The sequence below is a fragment of the Alternaria postmessia genome, assembly GCF_024291825.1.
Source record: "Alternaria postmessia strain BMP 2775 chromosome Unknown scaffold_58, whole genome shotgun sequence".
Lineage (NCBI taxonomy): Eukaryota > Fungi > Ascomycota > Dothideomycetes > Pleosporales > Pleosporaceae > Alternaria > Alternaria postmessia.
This window is the reverse complement of record NW_026260131.1, coordinates 103508-129065: the sequence shown is the minus strand read 5'-3', so window position 1 is coordinate 129065 and position 25558 is coordinate 103508. Positions and strand designations below refer to the sequence as shown.

The following is a 25558-nucleotide window of genomic DNA, read 5'->3' as shown; positions in this document are numbered from 1 at the left end:
TTGGCTTTACTGTAGAAATCGAACGCAACTACAAAGTCGGCGCAGACGGTTGGCGGTATCAGCTGCTGCCTCTGGGCGACGCCGCAGACGAGCACGTTACTGACACGCAAGTGGATGGAAGTTGGTCTGTTGACAAGATCGCAAGAGATAGACTTGAAGAAGTTGTGCTTGGAGTAGAGCCGCCTGGACCAAGTCTCGTAGCTACTTCCAGCGGGAGACCACGAAAGAGAGTAGAGATAAGGAATTGTCAGACCTGGGTACATTATGCGGTTAAAGCGCTTGTGGAAGCTGGCGTTATGGACCACACAGCCTTGCAGAACGTAGAAAATGCTCCTAAGGATTGAATCCAGAGAATGCGAGACGGACGCGCAGAGACCTAAGACTCCAGTATTACTGTGTAAGTACGTGCTTGAATTCTAGTATTGATGGGACTTGTGGGATGTATCTCTTGTGGAGCGGTGGTCATTTAGCTACGATGGAAAGCGCGATGCGGATCCAGGCGACGCAATGCCTATATCGATCACCGACATGCCTATTGCGCAAGCTAGAGGTTCATAGATATTTCTCCTAGCTCGGATTCAGTGTGCTCGATTCAATCCGGTTGTCGCTCTATAACGCTGAGTAATCGAAGTCGTCGGGGTAGGGATGTTGCGTATACCATCACCGTATACAATAGAAAACTCAAATGGGTACATGAACAACATGCCCTAGTTTACCGCCTACGTTAGCTTCTGGGAAGAAATTCCAGAAAGATTTATAGTATCGTAGACTTCTAGGTTCCCTATCTATGTCTAAGAAGGTCTTGACAGGCTTTATTATAGTAGGTATAAGTAATTTGTTCTAAAAGGATGTCCAGGAGACCTTAGCGGCTTTTAGTGTAACCTATAGAGAACTTGCTAGCTTAGAGGAAAAGCTCTTAATGTCCTAAACCGCTATTATAAGTTTATTGTCACGATTAAGTTTGTCTACGTCCCTAAGCCTGTTACACCTCTCTAAGACTGCTATGTTAATCGTAAAGGAACCTAAGAAGAAGAACGATAATAAGAGAGACGAAGGCAAGAGAGGTTTAACGAGTCTCTAAAACAAGCCGTCAAAGCTTTCTCTAGGCAAGAACAAGAGATCTAGAGGATAGGCATAGACGAAGCGCTGGTATGATAACTTTCAGTGGAGCCATAACCAACATATCTGTACTCAACAGAAACGGAGAATACATCATTCTTGGTAATTCGCGAAGATACCCGCTCCAACAGTCCCAGCTTACCAAATCTTGGGCACAAACATGGGCGTCTCCCTTTTCCACTTTTGATAATCCTTCCGATCACCATACCTCTCATCATACTTATTCTCACTCAACGGCACCCCACTAACTTTGAGCAGCAAAAAGCTCACAAAAGCCGGACTGGCCGCACACATACCCGCAACCAGTACCTGTCCGCCCAACCCCCCACTCAGTCCCAGCGCCGCCTGCGCCGGCTGCCTAACCAGCAAACCCGCCGCCGCAATCGCAATACCGCTCCACAACGTCGCCTCGCCAAAGTAATTCGGATGCCGAGACTTGCTCCACAGGCCATGTGTCAAGAACTCTTCCGAGTGCTTCTTTTGTTTCTTGCCTTGGACCCAGGCGTCTTTTTGGCGGTCGGCGACAACTTCGAATGTGAGACCGAAGACGAAGATGGCCAGGCCGAGGATATCGGTCAAGTAGGGTTTTGAAGATACGGCTTTGCCGAGCAGCGAGGTTGCGTATGCAGATCGTGGAACGGAGTTGACTAGGATGACGGGGAGAGTGCACAGCGAGACCCAAGTTGCCTGCGCGAAGAAGGCGACGAAGAATTTGGGTGGTGAGGTGCGGATGGAATCGAAGCGGCTGTCCTTTCCTTCATCGCTTTGGATGCGCTTGTAGAGGTAGGAACCCACTGCATATCATCATTAGTACTTCTGTTTTTTCGTTTCTAATTTACTCATTTAGAGCAAGACAACACACACATCTCGTTGCCCATACCCCCACCGCAGCACTCAACAGCGCCTGTCTCCACCACCACGTCCCCTGTCCTAATCCCTGGCTACTGAAATACTCGGTTGTCCCTCCTGTAACCGTCCCAGCGGCTCTTGCGCGCATATAAGGCAAGACTAGACTAAGCGCTGTACAGGACAGGTATGTGAGGCTCCCAGAGAGGTCATAGTAACGTTCTGTCTGCGCAGCAATGGAGGGGACGGCAACGGCAGCTTGGATACCATATGCGAGTGCGACCGAGGGCACGAGGGTGCGTAGAAGCGGGTTCTTGAATGCGGTTGCCCGGAGGAGGGTTTGGAGGAGTGTCATAGTGGGCGGTTGGACTTAAAAAAAAAGACACGAAGCTCGTGTTACTCAAGGGACTCTAGCATTGATATATACTCGCAGATCAATACATCTGTTACTTTATGCATCTGGACATCCTGGAAGCCTAACCAACAAATACACTCTTCGGCGGTGCATCCGGCGCATACCGTTGTACCAAAATGTCTGGCGATCTAGACTCGTAGTTGGGATCGATGCCGTCATTCCTCGCCTATTCTCCACCTTGACAGGGGTACGAAGCTCAAGCTCCCGGATAGCGCGTACAGTGCATAAGAGCTCGGTGCGATCGGACGCCGGCGGACTCGGGTTCAAGATACGAGATCCTGCTTACGTGCATAAGAATTCATGTGTTGACGTACTGCATCGTTGTGGTCTCAAACGGATGCAAGAAGATCTGACTTGGCAAGAATTGTGCATGTGAGGAAGCCCAGAGGCAGGCATATCGATGATCTTCGCTGATGGGTTTGCGCTGCATGTGAAGAAAAAGACGCCATGCAAGTGTTATACCCAGCCATGCAATCATAAACGGCATCCACCAACCCCACCAATATACAAGGTCCTTAACAAAGAAAGCCAACAAAACCAGCAACAGCACAACACGAACTCAACCCCCTTCTTCCCCTCCCAATCACCCCATCATCCCCAAAAGGTGTCGACTCCCGCTCTTTCTGAGACTCTATCTCCGAAACGCAGTCTCGACCTCCTTAACCCCCCAATCAATCTCCACCTCTCCACCATAGACATCTTGATTAATCGCCGCCATCCTCTCCACAACACCCTCGTAATACCTCTCACACTCCTTGAGGACCTTGAACACCAAGTCTTTACTAATGTTGGGATCATCCGCGTCGCCAAAGTGCTTGTCAACGCGCTTCTTGAGGGCCTCGATACCCTTGCGGAGTTCCTTGGCGTCATGCGAATGCACTAGCTTTTTGAAGACGGAGCGCGAGTGCGAAGAGCGCTGGGCGATCGCCTGTGGGGAGGCGCCGGGTTGAGATAGGAGGGTTTCGGTTGATTCGATGAATTCCTGCGTTCATTAGACATACTCACAGCATAGAGACAACCAGGACTACTTACCAAAAGTTTCCCAAGCGGTCTCCGAATAACCGCATCAACATAGAGACTCATATGCTCACTGTACTCTTCATTCGCCTTGCTCTTCCAGAAGTCTAACACAGCCACGGTTCGCGCGTCCACTTCTTCCATGTAGTGGTTCATGTTTTCGATAAGCAGGATGTGGTAGTTGAGCGCTTCTTTGTCTTCCGGGTCACCCTGGCCCTGACTTGCCATGACAGTAGGGGATTCTTTCGCAATGACCTTCAAGCTCTCAAACATGGCTTTGTTGATACGGCTATACGCGTCGTTGACCATGCGTCGGATCTCCAACTGATCGCCACCTTCAGCAGCAGAGGGCAGCATGTTTTCGATTGCAATGGAAAAATGGGGGAAGGTCTTCATGAAGGAGATTACGCCCTTGCGTTTCTTTATCTTGACTTTTGTGTCTTCGATCGCGCGGATTTGCTCGTCTAGGAAACGGTTGAATAGGCCTTGCAGCCGCTCATGTATCTTTTGTAGGTTCCTTGTTAGGAAATCTTGGTTCGTCTCTTCGATGTCGAGGAGTTTGCGGTCGACCGCACAAAGTATGCCTACACCTTGCCTGCAGACGGTTAGTGGGGCTGAAACATCATCATGAAAGCTATAACTTACAAAGGATCGGCTTTTGTAGCCCAGTCAACAAGGCTCTGTATCTCAGCCGGCCAGAAGGAGAATATCTCCTCCATGACTCCTGTCACGTGCTTTGCCATGGCTCGGTCCGCCTCAAACTGCTTGCGTATCCAGAGGTTCGGTCCACGGCGGGCTTCTGGGGGTGCGGCTTGCACCGCCTCTGGGAAGTCGAGCGAATCAGTTGAAGTGGCGTGGAAGAACTCGGTGATGAAGTTCTGCTCCGTCAAAAGAACGGGGCCAGTGTCTTCCAGCACCCTAGCGAAAACATTGAAAGCATAGAATTTGCCATCTTGAGCGGCTGGCTTTGCCTTGCCTTCCTTCTCCCCAGAAGCTGATCTCAGGCCACGAGCTAGGGTCTGACTCCGCTTAACGGTCAGCTTCCTTGCCGCACCCAAAGTACTAGTGGTTGTTTCTGGCTCTTTTTCTTGCGCGGTAAAGAGTAGATCTTGTTCCTCGCCAGTCGGCTTCCTCGCAAACCGTCTCCATGCCAGAATATTGTCACGAACTTCCTGTTGGTACAACTGCGCTGCTTGCGTCTGGTACATTCGGAGTAGTGAGTCCCATGCAGCCCTGTCAATCTCTTTAGCGAAAAGCATGACCGGGCTCAACATCCACAACTCGCTTCGACCTGCGTCGTGTGCCTCCACATTCTTCTTTAAAGATGGCTCAGAGCCTTGATCAAGTCTCGAAAGTGCATCTTTCGTCGACAGGAAAGCTGCACCGAATGTGATATCCATATGCTTCTTCAACCTATCCAAGAACATGGCGCCCTCGCCAAGGTACCTGTCTCGTTTCTCTTGCAGAGCCTGCATTGTTGCCAAGTCACTATTGCCAAACCCGGGTCCACTGGTGATTGTACCTGAACGAGCTCCAGCAACGAACGCAGGGTCGATGGTGATGAGCGCTTTGTAGAGTAGAACCAAGGAAGATTCAATATCCTTCAGCCCATTGATCTTACCTATAGGAGCACGTCTCAAGGGCTCCAGTTGGTCAGAAGTAATTGAAATAGTGTCGACCAGCTGCTGGAGTTCGTGTTGCAGTAGTCGCTGATTCGCAGTCTGCACCTGCAAACCCTGACTTTGCGCTTCGATGAAAGCGATGTCATCGTTCAAGCTGCTCAACTCAACGTTGTACAAGGTAAGTAGACCTTCAAGCTCGTCGCATTCTGCGATGGCGCGGTCTAACATGCGCTCAACAGCCTCCACGCGATCGTCCTTTTGCTCCAGATGATTGAGCCAACTCCCTGCTTCCACGCGGGCAATTTCGCGTTTGATATCGTTCTCCAGAGATTCAATGTGCTTGGAGGAGAGCTCGTTGTTTCCCCATCCAAGCTCAGACAAGATACTCTCAAACTCCAAACCCCGTTCATCGATGATGCTAGGATCTATGCCGAGTTTCGATATGTTAACAATCTGCTGATTAGACCTGCGCTTCTTTCGGCGAACCTCCGGCTCGGGCTCGACAGTTCTTGATGCTGCCTTTTCTGGAGGCGGTGGGGCAGGTTGCTCTTCGACCTCTTGGACAGCGCCACCCACAGTGTTGGTGGACGGGCCAGATACTGTCACGGATGGAACTACCTCAGTGCTAACACGCAGTGGCTCCAAGGGTTTCGTCTCTGGTATAGGCTTAGGAGGCTCTTCAAGCTTCTTCTCAATTTCCTCTTTGGGGGTTTCTTTAGGTGTTGGCCGCTGAGGCACAAACACAGCGTTAACACCATCTGCTTCATCGGATGTCTTCGTCTCCTTATTGAAGAGTTTCGCAGCAGCTCCGCCAGCACGAGGCTTGAATGCACCTGCCGCTGCTGCGGCCTTACGGAACCTGTTTGCTGGACTGTCGCTGCCTATTGTCTTCTTGACCATCGGTCCGAGGCCAGGGCGCTGCGATCCTTCGTCCCCTGACTCTTGGGGCATCGAGTTGGTGCGCTCGACAGGTGCAGGCCGCTCAGGCGTAGTCGGTTGTGCTACAGGCACCGGTGCTACTGGTGACGCTACTTCCTCTGGTGCGGGTGGTTGTGGCAATGGCGCTGTCGGTACCTGCGGAAGTGGTGCTGTGGGGGGTGGCGTAGGCTGTGATGGCGGAGGCAGTGTTTCTGCAGGAGGTGCGATGTTTTCCTGAGAAACAGGCTTCAATCTCTCCGGTATTTCCTGAGGTCGTCTCCGTGGTGGTACTTCCATTGGTGGAGCAGGTGAGCCAGACGGCGTGTGGAAAACCGAACGTGGCTCTGCGCCTTGGCTATCAACACTTCGTTGTGACAAATTGGATGGACGGGGTTCCATGAGCGGCCTCCTCCTCTGGGGAGGTTCTTCTGGAGGCATGTCATCATTTCGAGTGAAGTTTGAACTGGTGTTGCTTTGTGCAGTACCAGGTCTTCCAGCGCTTTGGGCCGTCCCAGGTCTGAGACCCCTGGGCGACGGATCTCTCCTAGGGGAGGGGTACCCATTCTGTCTGCGTGGGTCTGGTGGCGCAATACCTGGAGCTGCGCCATCCATCGAAGGCTCATCAAAGGATCTCTCTGATCGCTGAGACTGTGCATCTTCACGTGGCGGCAGTCCACGTCCTGGACTAAGACTTGCTGGGAGATTACCCGAGTCCGGTGTTCGCGGTCGACTAGCGAATTCTGAAGTTGAGGATTGTGGTGTGAGATTCCGTGACGCGAATTGGGGTACTGGTGCCAGAGGGCTGGGTGCTTGGCCAGGACGAGGCCGGATGCTATCACCGCTAGGCCTAGAGCGGATGCTTGGGTCCATGGACCGCTTTTGGCGAAGATCGGGCATAGACGGTGCAGCTTGAACTGAATTCAGCGGCGCAAATGGCATAGGCCTACGGGCATTGTCCCCGGTGCTGGGTCTACCCGCATCGTCTGGTCGTGCCGGTCTCCTTGGGCCATCCAGCGCTCCTGGAGGTCTGCGGAAGTTTGGGTTTGCTCCAGGCGGAAGAGCCTCGGACGATATAGGCGGAGATTCTCCGGGTCTCCTCGGGGGTGGGCCAGGCGATTTTGGAGGCATAGGCCTTTGATCTGGAGGCCCTGGTCGTCTTTGCGCTGGGCTTTGGCCTCCCTGGCCACCAGCTGCAAATGCGGCTCGTCCTTCTGGTGTTGCCAGTTGCGGCTGTCCGTTGGTCAGGCTGTTCAGCTCCGTCACGTTGAATCCGGTCAAGATGGGAAAGTCTCCTTTAGTGTACTTGTTGAAGATCTTAACCATACTTCCAATAAAGAACTCCTTCTCTTTCGCGGTACCAGCTTCCCAATAGTACGGCTTGCCAATCGTCACGGTGAATCCCTTTTCTCCAGCCCATAGCTTGCGCTGTGTCTCCTCTTCATTAGCGGGAACAAGATGTGTGTAGTTCTCCACGGCCGAAAGCTCCTCCATGGGCCAGGATTTTCCGATGGAGAAGGTACCATTGGCATTCTCCCTGGCCTTGTGCAGCTTGACTCTGCCTGTGTTTCGCACGGAGATCATGATGATTCTGGCCTTCTTGTTGTTCGGAGCGGAACTCGGTGGGGGAGGGGACTGGGGGTAGCTGCCATCTTCTTGGACGCGGATGTGGGTGATGTAGGACTCTTGGACTGGCGCGTGTTAGCTTGCACTACAGCATACCGAGCCAGACGCCAGGGACTTGTCCCGACGGGTACGGGTTTGCAGATGGAGACGTACGCTGGCCTGAATCATCCGTCTTGGAGAAGCAGCTCTCGGTGATTCTCTTTCGCTCGTCGTCGAATCGTTCGGCGCGCGACATGCCCGAGGGCGTAGAGCTCGTGGCAGAAGGAGCGCCCCTCGAGCTGCCAGGTGGACGCTGTGCAGGAGCTCGCGGATCCCCCGCGCCATTGGTGTAGTTGCGTGGCCTCCCCTCCATCTTGGTATGAGGCTATCTATGAGACCGGTCTGGTGGTTTGACGTATGCGTCCAAGGTGCGCCGATTACTGCCGCCGGGCGCTAGCGAGAGGTCCTCTGGGAGCTGCCATGAATCGCTAAGGGTAGGAAATGAGTCTTGCGATGCCTGGTCGGTAGGGCGTCAACGAGTGGGAGCGGCGGTGTGTAGCAATCGGGTCGTCAATGCGGCAGGCCCAGGAGAATTGCTACCAATGCGCAGCACGAGGGAAGAATGTGTGGTTGGGGTGAAAGCACTGCATGAGTTACTGTGCGGAGAGAGACGTCTGGCGTCGTGTACTCCATATGAGACGGCAGGCGCGCGGGACAGGGATCACGCTTGCAGTCTAGCGCCATCGAGGCGCTGAACCATTCCGCTTGCCTGCCCTAACTTTTTTCTCGTCCAGCATTTGCTACTTTCACCTCAACACCCTCACCACACCGCACTACTACACGATTCACCGAACACATCACGCGCAATGGCTTCCGACAAGAAGGCTTCGAAGAAGTCGAGCGCCGACAAGAAGCAGAAGAAGGCATCTGCAACCAAGAACGTCGAGGCTCCGCTTGACGTGATCAAGAACTTCCTCGAGCAGCAGGGAGAGAAGAGCGCTGCTAGCAAGCTCGAGGACTTTGCGCAGTCTCTGCAGGATGCTGTGAAGAATGCGCCCGAGCCAATGGACGTTGACGAGGAAAGCGCGTCCAGCAGCGACTCGAGCAGTGATTCCAGCAGCGACTCCAGCAGCGAATCTGAGGCTGAAGCAAAGCCAAAGAAGGCCAAGAAGACTGCTGCGAACAAGGCACCGGCCAAGGAGGATGCCTCCAGCTCATCAAGCTCTTCCGACTCCAGTTCCGACTCCTCCAGCGACAGCTCCGACTCTGATTCCGAATCTGAGAAGGAAAGCGCGCCAGTCAAGGCAAAGGCTGTAGTCAAGAAGGCAAAGAAGGCCAAGTCGGTCTCGTCTTCTTCTGCATCTTCCTCCAGCGATTCTAGCGACTCTAGCGATTCCGATAGCAGCTCCGAAGAGGAGCCTGCGAACGTACCCCTACCTGACTCTGATTCGTCCGATGCGTCAAGCGATTCCTCCTCGAGCGACTCAGACAGCGATTCCAGCGACTCATCTAGCGACAGCAGTTCCGAATCAGAAGCTGAGAAGAAGACTACAAAGGCGAAGAAGAGCAAGAAGGCCGCCTCGGTCTCATCATCGTCTGCCTCGAGCTCTTCGGACTCTTCAGACTCTTCAGACTCTTCAGACTCCAGCGATTCCAGCGACTCTGATAGCTCCTCCGACGAAGAGCCAGCCAAGACCAAGAAAACAAAGAAGACCGCCAAGAAAGCTTCCACATCCTCCTCTTCAAGCGACTCCAGCTCTTCCGATAGCTCCTCAGACAGCTCGTCCGACTCCGACTCCTCATCCGACAGCAGTAGCGACGACGACGAGAAGAAGCCTGCCGCCCTCGAGCGTAAGACCTCCGCCAGCGACTCTTCCGCCACTCTCCCTGCAAACTCCCCCGCGCCCTCCTCCAACAAGCGCAAAGCCAGCTCTCCTTCCGCCGACGCGCCCAAGTCAAAGCGCAGCCACGTCGAAAACCGCTTCCAGCGCATCAAGCCCGACGTCAAAGTCGATCCCAAGCTCGCTAGCAACGCCTACGTTTCCTACGACTACGCCGACCGCGCGCACGCCAAGTTGATTGTTACAAAGGGAAAGGGATTCACCAAGGAGAAGAACAAGGGAAAGAGGGGTAGTTACAGGGGCGGCATGATCGATACGAGCGGTGGAAAGGGTATCAAGTTTGAAGACTAAGCCTGTCGGTAGTGCTATATTGTGGTGGATAATCCGCGAGGCATTCATGAAACTATCGAGAGGATAGACCAAAATACGCGCCATATGCGCAAGGAGATGGCGAATACGGAGTTCTGTTATACTAAAAGCAGCATACCCTTCATTGGCGAGACTATTGCCAGACTTTGGTTTGTAAGAGGTGGCATTACTCTCGAATTTATAGATTTGTAGACGTTGTGGTCTTGCATTTATTGCATAGTTCTAATACATCTGTACACTCCAGTCTATGCTAGTCTGTCCATGTATCGTATCCACGTCCCACTCCGTCTTCATGTCGTGATGCGCATGTTCCCCCATTGTTCTGCCCTGGTTTCGTTCATTCAAAAGCGCATCATTCCTTCCTGTCATTCCAACAGAACCAATATAATTTACAGGATCCCCCACCACATGCAAATACATCCTACAGTATATGCTAACCCCTCACTTCTCCTCCTGATACTCAACCGGCAAGTTAATGCCTACCCTCCTCGCGCTCAGCCTGACCCTCTCCTCTTCCGTCATGCCCATACCCGGGTTATATCGCTCGAGCAACGTTGAATGTGTGCGTTGCGCCTGTACGTATTGGATAAACTGTTCCGCCTGCGCAATTTGGCTTTGGGCGTTTCCGGTTGGGCTCGGTCGGGAGAGTGTTTGACGTATCCGTTGCTGGAGTTTTGATGGCGAAGAGAGCTTTTGGTGCTGCGTGCGCGTTGTCTGGGGTGTGGAGGGGAGTTCGCGGAGGAGACGCCGGTATATGGATCGGATCTGGGGGGTGGGCGTTTGTGCCATTTTGTTTGTCTTATTATGAGCGAATTGATTCGGAATTATACGTAATTGTGGAGCGACAGTAGATTTCGAGATTGGGTGTTGAAGAAGTCCACTGCGGAAGTGCTGCGGCGAAAAGATGGCAGTTGTAACGCTTGGACCAAGCGTGAACTCCATCATCCACCACCAGCTACCCAGAAGAACTTCTGGTGCAAAACGGGATGAATAAGTTACCGCCGAATTCGCGTTATGTATGTCGGGATTGCATACAACGATTATCGCGCCAACATTCTACACTCCTCACACGTCCGCAATTGCGCCCGCAGTCCACCGATACTGCATCTCAAGATGATGCGCCGAACGCGAGGTTACGGATACACAAGCATTGGAATGGGGATGCCAGGGCGAAATTCAGGGTGACATCGCCCACAAGGAGTACACTGCATATGAGCAAGACAAGGAGTAATTTCCATCTGGAGTTGAACGAAGAGCAAAAACCGAACGTGACAAACGAGGAACCGCGACAGATGTCGATGCGAGAGAGACGCATGCGGAGAAGAGCAGGAATACATGGATCCTCGACAGCTGCATCCGTGGAAACTGCACCATTGCCAGCACGGATCAGGCGAGAAATCCGTCAGGAGATGGGAAATGTGGAAGCAGGAGGAGATGCAATGGGGGACGCATTATCGCAACTTGAGGCACAAGTGCCACAACAAGCGGGGCGGAAATCCAGAGATCGATTGGAGACTGGGCAAGCAGGAAAGCATGCGTCGTCACAGCTTGAATCACAACTTGCTACACAACCAGCATCTCGAAAGAAGCGAAAGGGAAAGGACCTTGAGCCAGAGCTGATACCATCTCCACCCTCAGCACCCCTAGGCACAAAACCAAAGTCGCAGCCAACCACCGAGACTCCAGTCACTGCCGAATCACTTGCCCGAAACAAACTCCAGGGTTTCAACTGGTACTGGGACACCTTCCCTCCCACAATCGCCCAGAAAACCACCGCAAACACCTTCTTCAACACCCACGGCCGCGCTGCAAAACTCCTCCGCAGCGTCGCCCAGTTCCGCCTGTTCCCCGAATCCGATGTGCCAGAAGTAGCTTTCGTAGGCCGCTCCAACGTCGGCAAGTCTTCGCTCCTCAACGCCGTCGTGGGTGCCGATATAAAGGCCCTCTTAGCCCGCACCTCGTCCACCCCCGGTTTCACAAAGACGATGAACCTGTATGGCGTCGGGGCAGGCAACGGCGTCACGATTAAGAAGACGACGCCGAATGGGAGAGAGAAGATTGTGGGGATTGGAGGTATGACGATTGTTGATATGCCGGGGTATGGAGAAGGGAGTTTGGCTAGCTGGGGAGCAGAGATTATGAAGTATATTACGAATCGGAAACAATTGCGAAGGGTCTTTGTTCTGATCGATGCTGAGCATGGGATCAAGGATAAAGACCGCTCGCTGCTTGCTTCGTTACGATTGGCGGGGGTCAGCCATCAAGTCATTCTATCCAAGCTAGACAGAATCTACATTCCTGATGCCAAGGAGATTAGGCGGCATGATGGGAAGGCGCTGAGGCGTCTGAGTCCGAAGGGTACAATCGAGGAACTTAGGAAGGCGATGGAGAAACTCAAAGCAGATATTCAGCCGCCGGTTGGTGGTGGTGCGCTGGGGGAGGTATTGGGAGTTAGTGCGGAGACGATGGTGGAAGGAAAAAGGTTGGGAGTTGACCACGTGAGGTTTGCGGTATTGAAGGCAGTGGGGTTGGATTCCAAGTATCAGAAGGAAAGTGCGATGAAAAAGGAGAGTGGTATTGATCAGAACACTCTGAGTTGGAAGTAGGAAGATGACCAAAGGCCAGAATTTATACACCTCCCCAACCATGAGCCCTCCATAAACGCCTCATAACTTCGCCCGCAGCTCGCGCTCTGGTATCTCAGGTAGAGGCGACTCCAAACTCTTTGGAATCAAATGTTCCACATCGCCTATGTTGAGATACCGTGGATGGCATTGCGAGAGCGATGTTATGCCCAGTAACCGCATCGTCGTTTCCAACTCGTCTTTCATAATATCGATAAAGTGCTCCACACCTTCTTGCCCGTATGTCAACGAGTACAGGAATGGACGACCCATACCAACAGCCTTTGCTCCTAGACATAGAGCCTTGACTATGTCTGTTCCACGTCGGACGCCACAGTCAAGGTAAACTTCCAAGTGGCTGAAGACTTCAGGGTGGTGGCGGCGGATTTCGAGAAGCGTCAGTAGGGAGGGTGGCGAGCTACGAGATGTCAGCACAATATCCAGTTGATGCAGATCATTGGATGTAGGAGTCTAGCATACGTGTCTAAATTACGTCCTCCATGGTTGGTGATTACGATACCGTCTAACCCGTGTTTCATAGCTAATACTGCGTCCTCGGCTGTTTGGACACCTTTTGCAACGATGGGTAATTTTGTGGCTTTGCGGAGCCAGGCGATGTCGTCCCAGTTGAAAGTGTCGTCGATATACCCGCCCATTGTACGACCCAGACCACCTCCCTTCTTATCGTTTGTTGCTGCTGCCCCACTGATCGCTGCTTTGGCGAACGTTGCTGATTCGACTTTTACACGCTCATCTCCTTCTCTTTTGCCTTGTACAGGCCCATCGATGGTAAACCATACTCCCCTGATCCCATTCTTTTCTGCGTCTTTGAGAAGAGCTTCCGAAGCCTTGCGATCCTTGTTGACGTAAAGTTGGAAGAAGAACGGTATAGAATCTTTTTGTACGCTCCCAGTAATTTCCTTGATGGTAAACGATGCGTTTGTCGAAATACACTGTGCCACCCCATAGCCCTCACACCCCCTCGCTAATGCCAATTCCCCATCTGGATGCGCCAATCGCGCCATTGCAGCCGGACTTACGAAAAATGGTAACTCGACCTTTTGTCCTAGCATACTCGTGCTAGTATCAACATGACGAATGTTCCTCAATAACCTAGGTCGGAACCAGATTCGGTCAAACATGCTCTTATTCGCGTCTCTCGTCACGAGGTTTGTTGCACCACTCGAGTAAAAGGCCCATGCTTTCTTGCCGAGAACCTTTTCAGCTACGGCCTCGAAGTCATGACTGTTGATTAGGCTGGCTAATGGGGGTTTAGAAGCAATCGAGAGGGCCGGTTGGGTGGCTTCTGTTGGCGGTGGCTTTAAGAGATCGTAGGAGGGTGTGGAGGAGGACACCTTGCCGATACATTTACTGGAATCTAGGGTCTTCGATATCAACGTGGGCGAGTGAACGGAATTGTAGGTTAGCGAGGCGTCGAGACCGGCGTGTTTGGTTATTACTGAATAATGTTAGCATGGTTCCCTTGAACGGTATTGCTCAGTGCGTTAAAACATTCTTGAACAACACAAGTATCACTAATGGATACTCCAAACGTGCTGTTCTTTCTCGCGACAGCCTCTAGGACTAGCTCTGCTTGTTCAAGAAGCCGATACATAGTTCGCAATCGTTGTCAAGCACAGGTAGATATTGCTTACTTTCATTGCCGCCAGGATGACTGGGAATAAATTCTGTTATGTCCCATACCACATCATCTACCACAATCCAGCAGTCCTGCTCACTCGCATGCTTTTTGATTTCTTCTACAGAAACAGCCTTTTCTGCCATGTCTTCAGAGGTCTTGTCAAGAAGTGTCGGTATGCCAATTGAACTAAAATGACAACTCAAATCGGAAACGTTGGTAATCTATGCGAGGCTGTCAATTGGCGGCGGAAGTTACCTCGCTGGCTGATCTACCGATGCTGATTGCGGAGGAGTGGGTCCGGCGGAAACTCCGATGCCTCGCTGGGAGCGACGAGCCTCCAACATCTGCAACCGCGGCCGACATCACCACCACTTCCAGGCACCTGACAGCTACGGATATTGGAGACCGAGAGGAGAAAGTCTCGCGAGCGCAATGTCTGCGTTCCGAGTCCGCGCAATCGGTCGAGATACCGCTCCGATGACAGGCGCGTGCGGTATATGAGTGTGATTCGGCATAGTTGTCTCTGATAGCATATCGTTAACAAAATAAACTTCTGACTTCATACCAATCCGATCTTCTCACAAACATCATGCGTATTCTTATCACAGGGGCCGCTGGCTTCATCGGCCAACTCGTAGCGAAAAAGCTTCTCGATGACGAGAAGGGCGCGCATTCTCTCATCCTGACCGACATCATCGAACCGCCCATCCCAGACGCCCGTTCCCGGAGTCAGGCACAAGCCATCAAGGCAGACTTATGTACGGAAGCAGATTCCGTCGTTACCAAAGACATAGATGCCGTCTATGTCTTCCACGGCATCATGTCCTCAGGCGCCGAAGCTGATTTCGAGCTGGGTATGAAAGCAAACTTTGACGCAACCCGCGCATTACTCGAAGCCATCAGGAAGACATGTCCAGGAGCAAGAGTGATCTACGCCTCAAGTCAGGCAGTATACAACAACTCCGTCACACTACCTGTCACGGAATCTCAAATGCCGACACCAGAGACGAGTTACGGTGCGGAGAAGATGATGTGCGAGTACCTCATTACTGAATACACACGGCGCGGCTTCATCGATGGTATCTCACTTCGCTTCCCTACGGTCTCGGTACGGCCAGGAAAACCAACCGCTGCAGCGAGTTCCTTCATCAGTGGCATGATTCGCGAACCGATGAACGGCATCAAATGCGTTATTCCATTAGAAGACAAGCAATGGCGACACTGGCTCTGTTCTCCTCGCATTCTAGTCCAGAATCTAGTCTACGCGGCTACAGATTTCGATATCAACCGCCTCGCAAAGTTCGACCGCTGCTTAAACTTCCCTGGCATTGGAGTCTCAGTGCAGGACATGATGGATTCGCTTGCTAGGGTAGGTGGTAACGATAAGCTTGCATTGCTAGAGATGAAGGACGAGCCTACACTCAAGAAGATACTATATTCTTGGCCTGCGGAATTCGACAATGCGAAGGCTTTGAATCTGGGGTTTGCGAGAGATACTGGGTTTGATCAGATTGTAAGGGATTATGTGGACGGGTTGGCGCCAAAGGCTAGTGTGAGGGGGGACGAGAGAACGAGCCAGAAGGTTGAGAATGTACGGGTGAATGCTGTTGAAGTAGCAGCGTGATGCTGCGCGCTGTAGTATAGCTAGAAAACATCAATATCTCACATCTCAAGATCATGTGTCAACTCTGATTATGCTCGAGTCAGTCAGCACGCTTCGATACGTATGCATAATCTCTATCACATGAACTGTTTCGTTATCAGAACAATCTATTTCCATAACTGAACCAGCGTGTTGCGATTTGGTCAACACCAATGATCTCATACCTTCTCAATGTGTCTGCTGCATGCAGTGTAAACATATCCACAGACCGTGACTAGACGCACGTGCTGCATGTGCTGCATGTTGGCACAATGCACCGGCTCTACATGAATAACCGTGATCGGCACAACCCCCGACCTCCCCTCAGTTCCCTCAGCAAACATCATCGCTAACTCGCCCAGGAGCCGATGGTGTACCACAAGGCCTCGTCTCGAGTACATCTCGGTCAACACGCCGTGGTCTCTAGCCTTGGCTGACCACGACAACTGTAATTCACAAGGACGATCTTACCCGGTCGGAAGATATGTCGTACTGCGGGAATCCCCGCACCCCGTGCCATACTAAACTCGATAATGCTGACGATTAACACAACGTGATATGGGGAGTTGGAAGGCTAGTATAAGAAGTGGCTACCCCAGGTTTGTGGGGTAGCGCCATCCACACTTCCGCTCTAGAGTGCCTCACTACCCTCTTCACCATTCGCGCCGCTCTATCATCGCCATGGACGTCGAAAAGCATTCTCTCGAGAAAGACCTGGCATTTGAGCACGTCGAAGCAACGAATGAGTCTCGCAACCCAGTACCGGAGATCCTACGCGGTCACACACCTGATCAACTCAAAGCTCTCGAAAAGAAACTCGTGCGGAAAATCGATTTTCGAGCCCTGCCTATTCTAATCGTGCTCTTCTTGCTCAACGTGCTCGACCGAAATGCCATTGCTAATGCACGCCTCGGGGGTCTGGAGGCGACACTGGGCATCGACGATGTGCAGTATCAAACCGCTGTGATGGTATTGTGGGCTGGTTACATCTCCATGATGATACCATCGAACATGCTTCTCTCCATCTTCAGGCCCAGGCTGTATCTGCCAACAGTGGTCATCATTTGGGGTGTCGTGTCTGGTGCCACTGGCTTTGTGCAAAACCACGCTGGACTGGTTGCGCTCAGGTTCCTAGTTGGTGTAACGGAAGCGCCCTACTTTCCTGGGTGCATCTTCTTCCTCTCATGCTGGTATACACGAAAAGAGCTACCAAGCCGCATTGCTACTTTTTACTCCGGATATACCCTCTCTTCTGCCTTTGGTGGGTTGATCGCAGCAGGTATTGTCGATGGCATGGAAGGACTTGGTGGCTATCCAAGTTGGCGCTGGTAAGTCGTGACTATACAGACGCATGTGAGACATACACTGACTTCGTACTCCCACATCTCCAGGATTTTCATCTTAGAAGGAGCCCTAACGATCATCATGGCCTTTGCTGGGTATGCTCTTCTGCCGAACTATCCTTCGAACACGCCTTTCTTGTCACCAGAAGAGACAGCGATGGCACAATGGCGACTCAATCGCGAAAACGATGGTGTGGCAGATGAAGTGAACGATTCCGTGTTCGTTGGGCTCAAGCAGGCGTTCTCCGACCCGAAAGTGGTACGTACCTTCTCTGCCTCATGTTTTTCTTCCCTGAACACCACGGTCTACGCCGTAAATCGATCTCGAGAATTCTTGTCTTCGTATGTGTTGCTAACTTTAGACTCCATCTCTAGCCGCTTCTTGTCTTCATCCAGACATGCGCCGTCGTATCGATGAGCTTCACCTACTTCTTCCCCTCTATCGTGCAGACTCTCGGCTTCCCCCGCGTGGAGACACTTCTGCTCACTGCACCTCCCTACTTCCTTGCATTCATTTTCTCCGTCCTGAACTCGTGGCACTCCGGGCGTTCAGGGGAGCATTGCTTCCACATCGTGGCCGCATGCGTTATATCCGCGGTTGGTCAGATCATCTCCATGTCAACATATCAGACCGGGCCTCGCTACTTTGCCATGTTTCTGCAGGCTATGGGGTCTTTCTCCGCCTTCCAACTGATTCTGCCATGGGTCTCGGCAACAGTCGCACGGCCAAAGGCGAAGAGAGCGGTCACACTTGCACTGGCAACTGCTGTGTCGAATGCGACAAACATCGCTACCGCTTATCTGTACCCTGCATGGAGCGCACCGTAAGTATAACAGCCCATACCATGTGAACTTTTGCTAACGATACAACGCAGTCTCTATCGCATGGGCTGTATCGTGTTGACAGTGGCACTCCTTTGCTGCGCAACCGCGTCATTGGTGTTGCGTTTCTGGCTGCAGAAGCTGAATCGGAAGTCGGATCAGGTTGTGGGCCTGGAGGGCGTTGCCAATGGACCCGGTCTCCTTTTCCGCTACACTCTGTAAATCTGCTGCAAGCACAGACATGCGGTGCAGGTTGTAGTGTATTGTGATATTGCGATACCTTTCGAATTGGTTTTGCCCTTACGCTATCAGGTGACACTTCCGGGCCGTAACGAAACCTCAAGATTCCTACGTGTGTTGATCTGTGTGATACTGCCACTGGGTAGATTGAACCGACGACCGCGATTGCAGTGATAGTGGGCGTTCTGAAGGGCATCAGACGTGGGATGTCAAAACGTCGCCGACTAGCACCTACCACCACCATCAGCCCGTATCCCAACCACCGTATGCATCGAGATATCCTTAGTATGCTGTTCTCGCCATGGAATCCTTCGTCGCGTTCGGAATCGCGTTACATCAAGGGAACATTTTCGATAAGAAGTTAGCACCAGGCGCAAGGGCCACGGGAGGGGAAGGCGGCTTCCCGTAGCCGTACCTCATCCTCCATTATCCACTTCGATATGATACAACCCCACGTTTTGAAACTCTGGATTTGAGCTTGGAAAGCGCGCGATGGATGATGTTGGTTTCGGCGAGATGGACGCGATGCCAACTTTGACAATGATGGTGTTACTCCTGCAGCGTGGGGGCTGAAGCCCGGAGGCTGGACTGGCAAGTGCTTTGCAGACGCTGTTTCAGCCTCGCATAATCGAAATGCTGCGCCGCATCCTAATCTTCCATCCCAGTACGCCTACACAGAAGGAACTAGACGATTACAAAATGGCTGTAGCGAACCAGTACTGTCGAGTATTTTTCTTGCGATACCACAGTTGCTTTGACGTTGAGTACTTACGATCAATCCCCAAGAGAGAGCAAGATATGCCATCGACGACTAAACATACCTGGAAACCTCCGTTGACCCGAAAGATATTAGAAGATGAGAACCTTTTCTTTGACGGTTATGTCTACAAAAAGAAAGATCTTCCTACGTGGCTACAGCCCATACGCCATGAGATGAAATATGTACACACAAAAATTCCAGAACTCACCAGAGATATGTTCGAGCACGAAATCGAGGAATTTGAGTGTTCTGGATACGATGCAGAAGCTGCGCTGATGCCAGGATGGAGTTTGAAACCTCGTCATTATCACTCCAGAAAAGGCTTCAGGACAGAGACTTCGGTAGCTGAAAGCGAGACACTCAAAGTACTTAACGATTGTTGCAGAGTCAAGAACATGGCGATTGAAATGCGCAGGGTGAAAGCAACAGAGGCTCACTGGGTGTCTTTCCTGAGAGCGGAGTTCTTTAAGACCTACACAGAGGTCCATGACACTGAAGATAAGCACAGGCATGTATCCTTGTAATAGTTCCAAATCCTCTTCGCTGACTATATCCAGAGACCTGTTTTATCGGTGGGAACTGTGAGTTACACTGCAACACCTATTCGATCTCAAACTGATATTATGATAGCCATCAGGACTATCGTTGGAACGAATGCCCATCGAAAAAAGCTTCGGCGAGACCAGTGCGAAATGACCCAAAACCGGATCTTGCTTACTTATTTCCAATCATCGATCCCGCCTCCAAACTGGCGAAAGAACTTCGCTTCGACCCCGGAGTCGAAAATTTTACGCTTCCAGTTCTCAGTGAGCTTCGGAAGACAGAGGGGGTGATCTCGTCGCCAACCACGGCCTTACTGAAGTGTGATCCAACAAAGCTAAGAACTATGGCTGCTTCAGATTTGGCGTGCTTTCCCTGGGCTATTGTCGAGATTACACGAAACACCGAGAACCGCGACTCGGTAGATCTTTGTTTCTGCCAAGCCGCAAGGGATTCTGCCGAAGCACTTGTCATGCGGGAAGAGTTAGCTGAGAGGATACAGAACCCCAATAAAGATGCACTTGTTATCTTCTCCTTTACCTGCGTGGGTTCAAGTGTTCGCTTCTGGTTCACATGTAGAAATCCAGTGAGTACGACTATAGCAATGTCGATATCGCGCGTGACTAACATTTTCCAGGAAAACAAGAGGATTGAAATGCGCTGCATCTGGGCAACATCCCTAGCGCTTACTTGGGGCGTCTACGCACTACGTATGGTGATTGAGAACATGCGTGAGTGGGTATACAGACGAGTCAAGCCTGAACTGGCCAGATGGATCCATCTTGTCCGTTTACAGCCAGAGGAACAATCGATCGTCCTTCCTCCCGAGATACAGGATTTCTTGTCCCGTCGGATAGAATCATCCAAGCACCTTGAGAAATCCCAACTCAAATCGCATCGGAACTGCATAAAAGACGACTTTTATTTCTGTCACGAAAGAGGTTGTGGTTGCGGCAGCGACGATGACGGAGACGAAGATGACGAAGACGACGAAGACGGCAACTTGCATGATCTTTGAGCCTTTGTAGCTCTCGAGTCGACGAAGAACGAAACGGGTGCAAACTCCGAATGACCAACAGAACAATCTTGACGTGATCGTTCGGATCGTTTTCATGGCACGAATCCTGTCGTATGAATGGATAACACAAATACTGCTGGCAGAACTCAGCTTGCAAAACGGCGTTCCAGTATCGATTTTGCAACAGACATCTTATCACCATTGCGATATCGTTCAAATCGATGTCAACATCTACGACCACCCAACACTTCAGCACGGTATCTTTTCCGCCGGGACCCCAAGCCTTGCTTTACCCGTGTGTCTCCTATCTAACTCTGTCGAAGATTTCGCTACCGCACGCACATTGCCCTCTCAATCTCTACCAATGCCAACGACGCAGTTCCCACCGGCTGTGGCGTGCTGTACGTCTCGGCCCTATATTACTTATTCAAATAATGCCTCAAACTCCGAGACCTCCCTTACGTATTCGGTATCTCAGCCTGCGCTGGCTGGTGCAGCTTCAGTTTCTGTCGGGTGTGCTGCTGCCATCGGCTTCGCTTTCGGAACAAGTACAAGAAGAAGCCAACGCCGGGTGTGGTAAAGATTCTCATGCCGACTGCAATGTCAGCTGTGATATCAGGGCTTGAATGGAGCTTGTATTTTGTAAGATCATAGGCAGCACAGGTGGCATTGGAGGTAAGGCGGTTGAGAATGGCGTGGTCGATGGCAGTGAGGAACTTGTGATGGAGTTGCCAAACATGATTCTCATCAACGCTGCAACGCACGACGTGTAGTCACTAGAAAACAAGTAAGAGTCTCCAGATTGCCAGAATACCAAGGTTGGTATTTCCCAAGCCGTACCAGAGGTCAATATCGTCTTACTCCTCGAAGAAGACTTTTGCATTTCGTGCGGCTACACCAGAGTGTACTAGCGTCGACTAGAGAGAACGTGAAGGCTTACCTAGTTTAATCGATGAAGCCGGTGTTGAACCTACCCCAAACAGTTATCCGAATCGCAAAGATCTTTCTTACAGTCCCCGTCAGTGTACGCAAAAGAAGCATCAGTGGCAAGCATGTAAGCGTGTGGCCAGCTCGGAGCCTTATAGACAGGTACCTATCGCAACATATTCTCATCCAGGTTGGGTTATCGTCCCCACCACAAGTGCATACTTTGACGAAGGTTTGAGCATCTTCGCAAGTTCCCGGGCTGGAAGGTGTTATTCTATGCGGGTTGCATCCTGTGTGATAAGAGGGAGCGGTGTTGCCAGAAAAGAGGAGTGATCCCTCCACTCCGCTGCATTGTTGGAATCGGAACTATCCTGGATTCAATGTGTTGCGCATGAAGCTGGAGAGATACATATTATCAGAAGCTATAGCAGGAGCATCGGCTTTGAAGTTATGGTCGCTGTTATGTTGGTCAGGCATAAGATAGAAAGTGTGAAGACGATGCATGTCGGATGAGGATATACAGACTTTTGCGAGTGGCACAAAAAGCTTTTCTTTTTCTCGAATGCAGAAAAATGGCTATCATAGCAGTACCAACCTGGTTAATAGACTGGTAAGGCGTGCATCGTGGCGTCGCTGTTTTGAGCGTATCAATGTAAGGAGTAGAGCTCTGTGCCACAAGCAAGGACGTTCATTATTCAATTTCAGGCAGACAATACGGTGAAGTTTCAGCGGCATTCCTCATGTCGACCAGCGGGGGACATATCTACAAGAATCGGCTGACTAGGGAAGCGGATTGGGGATTCAATGAACTGAGCCGGGGTACTCAAGTATTGATGAGCGAGTGTTGAATGGCATTCGAAGGAGAACTTGGGCATCATCTGCACAATGCATCAAGAATAGATCTCAGTGGCGTCTGGTGCGTGGTGCGTGCAAGACCGGAGTGATACCTTTATACGTTTTACTGCTTGGTCTTCCTCGTATGCACTCCTCATGACGCATCCGGTGTTTTGCGACCCATACAACAAAGTTGCGACCAACAGGCGTGACACCTCGGGCTATCGACCAAGGCTCCACCATGCAGACCCTGAATAAGTTTGAATCTGTCACATTTCCGTAGGGCAGGCAATGAGAAGCGAAGATCGGCCGGTGCCATTCAACGGCGATGGGGGCCTTATTGGTAAGATGAGACGGAGCCAGTGGTGCAGCGCTGGACGGCGAGTTGTTAGTAGGACACAAGATAGGAGAAGTGGGGTCGGCGTTAGATGGAAGTAGCAGGAGCGGCGCCACATGGGGAAGTTGCGAATCTTCCCCTGAGGCTGAATCAGAGGCCGAGGATGGGCAGCGAGAGAGTGGACGCGAGATGTCGTGCAGGGCGCACTGACGGTGTTGTCGGCAAGGATGGTTTGTGTTTGCCCAGGTCGTTGTCTAGGCAAAGATGTTGTGGATGGTTCGCGCGAGATTTTCAGGCTAGCCCAGTTGGCTCTAGCGCCGACTGCATCATACTGTACCAGCCTCCAGGCCAAACAAAGACTACTCTTTCCTTGGTCGATGAAAGCAGATCGACGTCTGCAACGCGCCTCTCTTTCGCTCAATTACTCTGCCGTCACCTTGTACCTTGGTCTCCAAAGCTCCCGCACCTCGACATGGCAGCTACGCGTTGCTAGAAAATCCTCGACGTGCCTGTACCGTCGCGTCGTGAGCTACACGCACACGTGCCCCTCCCACCCAGCATATCATCTATTACGCCTCGAGACCAGTCCCGGCCGCTCTCCCACGTATGGCAGCAGTAGCTGTCCCTCCGTCACCCCAGGTTCCAGTAGTCATGTCGAACCGGCGCGTCCCCCTCGCCAACCTGCAAAACGCTACCAATTCCCCGTTACGCGCGACGGCCATAGGAGGAAAGCGCCAACGCTCACACGCCAGTGAGCAGCGCGACGTCCTCTATGGCCAACCGCCGCCCAAGAAACAAGTCATCCAAGTCGATGATGCCGAAGCCCATCGCCATGGCCTGGTCCGTCGGAGTGGGGCCCAGCCCACGGCTTTGACCCGCAAGCTGGAAGCAGCAAGAGAATCAAAGGCCCCGTCCAAGCAGGCCGCCCAGCGAGCGTCCAACGACCTAGAGACGATCCGACAGTGGCAGCGTCACTATCGCAAGCTGTTTCCTCAGTTTGCTTTCTACTTTGACAGCGTGCCAGAAGCCCAGAAAGACAAGCTGATGCATAGGGCAAAGCACCTAGGTTCCGTATGTCTGCCATGTCCTATCCTACTCCCATCTTGCTAACAATCTTCAGCGTGAGGTCAATTTTTTCTCGCGAGAAGTCACCCACGTCATTACGACGCGTTCCATTCCTGCCGACCTCGATGGCAGCTCATCCACCCACAAGGGCACCGTCAACCCGGCTCAGCTGGAGAACAAGAAGTCCATCTTCGATGCCGCCCTGGAGAGGTCTGACCGCGGTGATATCCTGCACAAGGCTAAGAGCTTGGGCATGAAGATATGGTCTGTGGAGAAGTTGCAGCGGATGGTAGACACCATGTTCAACAAGGAGACCGGTGAAGATGCAGCTAGCCACCCGACGCGCCACGCCGTGGCCTCGCAGCATCAGAAGGGCCGTCCTGCTGACCTACAGAGGCTGCTGCAAAACGAGAAGATGGATCGCGACTACGTCATGGCCTCGCAGGACATGATCCCTCTTCGTGGCTACTACGTATACGTGCACGACATGGATGAGGTCACTCGACCTGTTATGATCCGAGAATATCAGAAAGTCGAGAAAGAGAAGGGCAAGTGGCCACAGTTCCGTGCCTCAGGTAATGGCAAGTGTCCGTTTGTTGAAGATCCCCATTTCGGCCGCCGACAGCAGGAAGAGCAGGAAGCACGTCGAAGGCAGGCAGCCCAGGCTCCACGGACGCGTGCTGTCTCAGCCATGGAAGAGAAGAGTGCTCTAGTAGAGAACAACAACTTGGCCAGGCGTCCCAGTGCCCCTGCTGCCATCGTCAAGGAAGAGCAGGATGCGGATACAAAGCCCTTAGACCCCCCGAAGGGCCTCCCACCCAAGCGATGCAACACGGCAGACGGCCCACCACCCATGTTTGGCAGTGCTCAGGCTAGCATCCGAGCCATGCCCCGTTTTATTGCTGGTGAGCCAGTCGCGTCTGGTCTACACCAATCCAACATCACCTCCGCCATCCGCTCGCAGATGATATCCTCGACTGCTGCCGCGCCGCGTGCTGGAAACAGCAAGGAGGTGAACCAACTGAAACGAAAAGTCCTCGAGAAGAACAGCGTACCGTCGGCGAATACGAATAGTGGCCATTCGTCCGTCACAAACGATGTGAGGGCTGCGCTCAGCTATGAGCATTCTCAACCCATGCGAGCAGCCAAGCGCAAAGCTCAGGAGAATATGGGCCATGCGCATGATGACGGTGATGAAGAGAGACAAGCTCGTAAAGCAGCAGCCCTCCGCAGGCGCAAGACTGCTGAGAAGGAATTGAAGCCTGGCTACTGCGAGAACTGCAGGGAGAAGTTCAACGACTTCGACGAGGTACGAATCATGACTGTGCATTTTGCGAGCTACACTAACATTCCACAGCACATCCTCTCACGCAAGCACCGCAAGTTCGCTGTCACCACCGAGAACTGGGTCGAGCTAGACCAGCTCCTCGCCCAACTTGATCGTCGATGAGCCCTAGGGCTCATGCAGACTACACGGCCACTCATTGCATCCCTTACGGCGTAATGCACGACCTCACTAATACCCACGACATAATTTCCTTTCGCAAACATCTGTTCACTTCTCGCCCCCGGGCGCATGGCATTACTCTGCGAGCGAATACCCGTTTCCCATAAGCATTTTCGAGGCGCAGCTTCTGCCTTTCCATCCCTTTTTCTTGGCGAACATAAGCTTGACTTGACTCTCCGATTTTCCTTTACCACAGTATTAGGCCAACGATCTTCGATCCCTGGTGGGCTAACGATGCATGCCGTCCCCTTTGTATATAGCTATTGCGTCCAATGGCCTTCGGGTCACAAATTCTGCTGGTTCATTTGCGATATGCAAACCGGCTGGCTGGTGGTGTGCGTGCGCGCGCGTGTGTTTCTATCAGTAAAACGTGGGTTGGTTGGTACTACTATGGAGGTTTGTAGAACATTGTCACACGGGAGAGGTGAGTATACTTGGCGACGAACAAGCGGATGAGCGCCCTAATGGAGGCTTATGTTATATATCATTATCGTATCAGATATATAGA

At 52.1% G+C, this 25558-nt stretch overlaps 9 protein-coding genes across 9 annotated transcripts; 5 read left to right on the top strand and 4 right to left on the bottom strand.

The window, feature by feature from the left end:
* Nucleotides 1-1257: 1257 nt before the first annotated feature.
* J4E82_007920 (uncharacterized protein) lies at nt 1258-2320 on the bottom strand (the record flags this gene model as incomplete). The annotated part of the gene is made up of 2 exons (XM_051734161.1): nt 1258-1913; nt 1984-2320. The coding sequence occupies 2 exons, from the start codon at nt 2318-2320 to the stop codon at nt 1258-1260; spliced, it is 993 nt and encodes a 330-aa protein (XP_051586101.1).
* A 691-nt stretch (nt 2321-3011) lies between these two features.
* On the bottom strand, nt 3012-7912 carry J4E82_007919 (uncharacterized protein; the record flags this gene model as incomplete). The annotated part of the gene is made up of 4 exons (XM_051734160.1): nt 3012-3362; nt 3413-3992; nt 4043-7625; nt 7714-7912. 4 exons carry the CDS (start codon nt 7910-7912, stop codon nt 3012-3014), a joined length of 4713 nt encoding a protein of 1570 aa, XP_051586100.1.
* A 493-nt stretch (nt 7913-8405) lies between these two features.
* Nucleotides 8406-9731, top strand: J4E82_007918 (uncharacterized protein; the record flags this gene model as incomplete). The annotated part of the gene is made up of 1 exon (XM_051734159.1): nt 8406-9731. One exon carries the CDS (start codon nt 8406-8408, stop codon nt 9729-9731), a length of 1326 nt encoding a protein of 441 aa, XP_051586099.1.
* Nucleotides 9732-10190: 459 nt separating this feature from the next.
* J4E82_007917 (uncharacterized protein) lies at nt 10191-10538 on the bottom strand (the record flags this gene model as incomplete). Its single annotated transcript, XM_051734158.1, has 1 exon — nt 10191-10538. One exon carries the CDS (start codon nt 10536-10538, stop codon nt 10191-10193), a length of 348 nt encoding a protein of 115 aa, XP_051586098.1.
* A 422-nt stretch (nt 10539-10960) lies between these two features.
* Nucleotides 10961-12355, top strand: J4E82_007916 (uncharacterized protein; the record flags this gene model as incomplete). Its single annotated transcript, XM_051734157.1, has 1 exon — nt 10961-12355. The coding sequence occupies one exon, from the start codon at nt 10961-10963 to the stop codon at nt 12353-12355; it is 1395 nt and encodes a 464-aa protein (XP_051586097.1).
* A 60-nt stretch (nt 12356-12415) lies between these two features.
* J4E82_007915 (uncharacterized protein) lies at nt 12416-14158 on the bottom strand (the record flags this gene model as incomplete). The annotated part of the gene is made up of 3 exons (XM_051734156.1): nt 12416-12791; nt 12854-13832; nt 14029-14158. The coding sequence occupies 3 exons, from the start codon at nt 14156-14158 to the stop codon at nt 12416-12418; spliced, it is 1485 nt and encodes a 494-aa protein (XP_051586096.1).
* A 446-nt stretch (nt 14159-14604) lies between these two features.
* J4E82_007914 (uncharacterized protein) lies at nt 14605-15639 on the top strand (the record flags this gene model as incomplete). The annotated part of the gene is made up of 1 exon (XM_051734155.1): nt 14605-15639. The coding sequence occupies one exon, from the start codon at nt 14605-14607 to the stop codon at nt 15637-15639; it is 1035 nt and encodes a 344-aa protein (XP_051586095.1).
* Nucleotides 15640-16338: 699 nt separating this feature from the next.
* On the top strand, nt 16339-18044 carry J4E82_007913 (uncharacterized protein; the record flags this gene model as incomplete). Its single annotated transcript, XM_051734154.1, has 4 exons — nt 16339-16985; nt 17049-17259; nt 17376-17824; nt 17876-18044. 4 exons carry the CDS (start codon nt 16339-16341, stop codon nt 18042-18044), a joined length of 1476 nt encoding a protein of 491 aa, XP_051586094.1.
* A 5040-nt stretch (nt 18045-23084) lies between these two features.
* On the top strand, nt 23085-24993 carry J4E82_007912 (uncharacterized protein; the record flags this gene model as incomplete). Its single annotated transcript, XM_051734153.1, has 3 exons — nt 23085-23549; nt 23599-24852; nt 24901-24993. 3 exons carry the CDS (start codon nt 23085-23087, stop codon nt 24991-24993), a joined length of 1812 nt encoding a protein of 603 aa, XP_051586093.1.
* Between the last annotated feature and the right edge of the window lie 565 nt (nt 24994-25558).